Raw genomic sequence first — 5,000 nt, 5'->3', positions numbered from 1 at the left:
AAGTTTGGCAGATTTTGATATGAATTCAACCTCTAAGAATCACATAAAAATGTTCATTGCTATTTCAAAATAAAGGTCTGAACACGCCTTAGGAATATGAAAATTGTCTTGTTGCAAATTGATAAATTACGGCTCCTCTGTAATTTATTTTGAAAATCAGTCACCAAATATGAAAACTAGAGATTGTAAGCTTTCAAATGATATATAGTATGTCAAGATTAGTTTAGGTTTAGTATATGATTTTACTGTTTTAAATATGTAATGAATTTGGGCCCACCGGTGGGCCCGTGACAGTTAACAGGTTAAGGATCATCTTTGTCGGTGATGATACACGAATGATACATGCGTCGGTGTACAAAGTCAATTGCGCTGGGTGCAAGATAGGGCCCTTTGTGTCGTAACTGTATTCAGACACGCGGAATCAACGGCCGAAAAGCTGAATGTGGATTCCCATGCCAGGGTTATTATAGCCTATATAACTAAAACATCATACAAAAACATGTTTGTTACTTAAAATAAAAGAAACGTTAAAAGATCTAAAAATACGATTTGTAAAATATAATTTCAGCTAGTTGCCAAGGCAGCTTTCTTCATTTTCATTTAGTTTAACTTTATGTACTAAAATAACTAAAACTGAAAACTATAATTATCATTAAAAATATATATTTTTTATTTATTAATAAAACGGACAAGCTAAATTACTAAAACTTTAAATAAAATTCAAAATAAACAAATAACATTAAAAATATTAATAAAAGCTATATTAAAAACAGCCTCATTTTAAACAGGCAGTATTATATTATATTATATTATATTATATTAATTATATTACTGTATATTATATTATATTTTATTATATTATATAGAACATCATTTCTGCAGTGCTTAGTCACAGTATCAGGTTAACTTCCTGACTATTCCTCGTGTGTGTTTGTAGTATAAAGGTGTATAGAAAGTGTGTCTGTTTGCAGCCTGATGGTGGCATGAGTCTGGTGGCCGTCTTGCTCACTGACTTACTGGACAGGAAGTTCCTCCCACGCTTGCAACCGGCCAATCAGGAGCAAGAAGACAAGGCTGTCAGAGAGGTGGAGGCGTGTCTGCTCAGGTGGGTCAGATGTCAAATACACAATCACATACTGCTCATACTAATCTGCAAAAGTCTTTGTCTGTATAACCCTCTGGTGCACTTTGGTCATTTTTGGCGGAAAAATTTTACGTTTTTTTTTTTTTTTACTTAATCGGAATGGTGCGAAACTTGGTAAAGGTTTTTTATGTTAACACAAAAAAAATCATGGATATGATTTGAACAGGTTAAATGGTCCTGTAAGTAATAGTCACACTTGTGCTCCTTGCGGTCAGAAATGAGCGCATTAGAAACGAATGTCAAACGAAGTTCCTCTAGTGGAAGCGTTTGGTACTGCAGCCGAACACACTCTCACTGAAAGATCATTCACTGAGATATCAACCTCACATTTGGAGCACAACTTGTTTAGATCTATGGCTTTAATTTTCTTGCAGTTTTAGAGTAAAACGTGTTTTTGAAAATATAGATTTCATATAAAAAAATTTCATTGTATTTTTGTGCATTTTTCATAACAATAAATGTAAAATTCTGTCACTTTTTTAAGTTCACTTTTTTAAACTTTTTTCACTTCAGCAATAATCTGCCGAGTGTCTTTAAAAAGAGTCTGTGCTTTTACGACAGTTTAAGTTGGAAATGTAATTTTCAGGTCTATGCTCAAAATGTGAATAAATGGATTATAAATACAGCGTAAATATAATGTATTACCATAAAATCCCCTAAAAATACAAAATATTAAATAAAAAAACATTATCAAACTTAAATATAGTACACTCCTTTCAAAATCGGTCATTTTTGACAGTCACGAGAAGAGCACGACAAGTTGCCATTACACATTTTAGCATGTTTCAGAGTGTTTTGTGTGTAAAGTGTTTGCAGTTTTGGTTGTGTGACAGGTTCAGGACTAAACTCGTGGCGTCTTTGGCTCGATGTCGGATCAAACAGGACCTGCTGACGCTGGAGAACATCTTACCGGAGAAGATCCGGCACAGACAGGAGAGGGCGAGAGAGCTGCCCCTGTACGCCTGGATCAACACACTCCGCAGCAGGTGCACAGATTCACACACTCACTCACACACTCACTCGCACAGACTCACACACTCACTCACACACTCACTCACACACACACTCACTCACACACTCACTCGCACAGATTCACACATTCACTCACACACTCACTCGCACAGATTCACACACTCACTCACACACTCACTCGCACAGATTCACACACTCACTCACACACTCACTCACACACTCACTCACACAGATTCACACACTCACTCACACACTCACTCACACACTCACTCACACACTCACTCGCACAGATTCACACACTCACTCACACACTCACTCACACACTCACTCGCACAGATTCACACACTCACTCACACACTCACTCACACACACACTCACTCACACACACACTCACTCGCACAGATTCACACACTCACTCACTCACACACTCACTCACACACTCACTCGCACAGATTCACACACTCACTCACACACTCACTCACACACTCACTCACACACTCACTCGCACAGATTCACACACTCACTCACACACTCACTCACACACTCACTCGCACAGATTCACACACTCACTCACACACTCACTCGCACAGATTCACACACACTCACTCGCACAGATTCACACACTCACTCGCACAGATTCTCACACTCACTCGCACAGATTCACACACTCACTCGTACAGATTCACACACACTCACTAGCTCAGATTCACACACTCACTCGCACAGATTCTCACACTCACTCGCACAGATTCACACACTCACTCGCACAGATTCTCACACTCACTCGCACAGATTCACACACTCACTCGCACAGATTCACACACTCACTCGCACAGATTCTCACACTCACTCGCACAGATTCACACACTCACTCGCACAGATTCTCACACTCACTCGCACAGATTCACACACTCACTCGCACAGATTCACACACTCACTCGCACAGATTCTCACACTCACTCGCACAGATTCACACACTCACTCGCACAGATTCACACACTCACTCGCACAGATTCTCACACTCACTCGCACAGATTCACACACTCACTCACACAGATTCTCACACTCACTCGCACAGATTCACACACTCACTCGCACAGATTCACACACTCACTCGCACAGATTCTCACACTCACTCGCACAGATTCACACACTCACTCGCACAGATTCTCACACTCACTCGCACAGATTCACACACTCACTCGGACAGATTCACACACTCACTCGCACAAGCGTGTTTTCACGCGGCTGTCGTATTTTTTAAATTGTTTTCAATTACCCCTGTTCCACCAAGGCAGTGCTGGGGCCGGTTCGGAGCCGGTGCCTACTTGCGAACCAGTTCTTTGTGTTTCGACGGCCAAAGAACCGGTTCTCGGCCAGGGAAATTGGTTCCAAAGCGGCACCAACTCTTTGCTGGACTAGAACCGTTCTTTTACCACGTCATGCTGGGGGCGGGGTTATTGTTGAACTTCTTCTCGAACGTAACCTCCGTCTATAGTCATCATGCAGACGAGCAGCACAAATGTGTTCTAAACGTCTTCTTCTGACCCCAATATAGGATCGCAAAGCCAGGAGAAACATTTGCAGAAAGACGATGTAGTCCAACATTGTAATTGTTATGCTTGAAGTTGGGAAAGCTAAGACGTATGGCAATGTACACAGTGATGTAACGACGTCGTTCTCTGGGCTCTCTAGTCAGTGGAAAACCAAACAAGTTCTGAGAAGGTTCGCAAGTTGAACCAACTTTGAACCAGCACCAGTTCCAAACCAGTTCTTTTTTGGTGGAAAAGGGGTGAATGGGAGTGGCGCGTTTTTAATACGCGATGAGCGTAACAACGCGCTGAGCGTGCATTTAACGCTCAAGCGCTGACCGTTCGACGTTTTTTACAGGTCGCCGAGAGTTGAAGAATGTTCAACTTTGGGTAAAACGCAGCGCTCATCACTGTCACTTTTTACCCAACCGTCCACTCACAGTCGAGGAGGGGCGGGGCTAATACCACACCGACCAACCGCCACATTCTGCTTGTACAACGTCAACAAACGACAACAACAAGCTTAATAATGAAAAAAAATCATTTAAAACAAGAGCCAGAGAAAAAACGTTACATTGTATCGACATTTTAATATAGAATCAACAAACGAGATACTAGTAACACTTTCGCGGATATTCCATATCATAACAAGTTTATTAACTGAAAAAAAAACGCAATGCTACCAAAACGCTCTCAAGCCCATAGCTAGGCGTTTTCAGCAGAGCTTTGGTGGACACACGGCCTTAGGAATGTTTTCCTGGTTGCGTTCGCACCGCCAGTAGGAACTCTGAAGTGACGTGAGCCGCGCTTGTTGTTGGGACCTTTATTTTGACGACGCTGAGAACGACTGAACACACAGCGCTCGCATTCTCCATGTTCATTAGTTTACGATCTGTCTAACACTCCTGTCTAATGCGTTATTAGATAGAACTGTCATACATAGAAAGTGGACAGTAATGAAGAGTTATTAGCGTATGTGTCACGGAGTCACCAGTAACACCTGCCACACCATCAGAGTCCAATCACCCGACTCCGCCCATCCGCTCGTTATCACCAGAGTACTGAAGTCACCACACCTGCACCCACTCATCACCAACACTTCATAAGCCCACACTTCCCTTCACTCTCTGTCTGGTCTCGTCAGAGAAGCACTGACTCAACTCTCTGTACATACTTTGACTCATCTGAATACCTGAACGTCGTATCTTCCTGCTTATTCAACCACCATTGGTCATCTGTGTCCGGTCAGTTCCTCCTGTGTCCACCCTTCGTCTGTACAGCAAGTATCCTCCAGTATTCCTCGTTACATTCAACTCAGTTCAACTGTTCCTCGGCAAGCTTGTGTGACATCT

The 5,000-nt window shown here is 42.1% G+C and overlaps 1 protein-coding gene across 1 annotated transcript in view; it reads left to right on the top strand.

Moving 5' to 3' along the window:
* The window catches only part of LOC308701276 (putative methyltransferase NSUN7), a gene marked incomplete at its 5' end in the record, with an annotated part of 40,636 nt that overhangs the window by 13,214 nt on the left and 22,422 nt on the right, over positions 1–5,000 (top strand). Inside the window, 3 exons of the mRNA XM_081383472.1 lie at positions 972–1,105; positions 1,978–2,362; positions 4,793–4,941. Of these exons, the coding sequence (XP_081239598.1) occupies positions 972–1,105; positions 1,978–2,362; positions 4,793–4,941 (668 nt within the window). The remainder of the gene's footprint in view (positions 1–971; positions 1,106–1,977; positions 2,363–4,792; positions 4,942–5,000) is intronic.

The sequence above is a fragment of the Scardinius erythrophthalmus genome (assembly GCF_964197995.2).
Source record: "Scardinius erythrophthalmus genome assembly, chromosome: 13".
In the NCBI taxonomy this organism is placed as follows: domain Eukaryota; kingdom Metazoa; phylum Chordata; class Actinopteri; order Cypriniformes; family Leuciscidae; genus Scardinius; species Scardinius erythrophthalmus.
The sequence above is the reverse complement of the archived record's forward strand: the minus strand, read 5'-3'. Positions and strand labels throughout refer to the sequence as shown.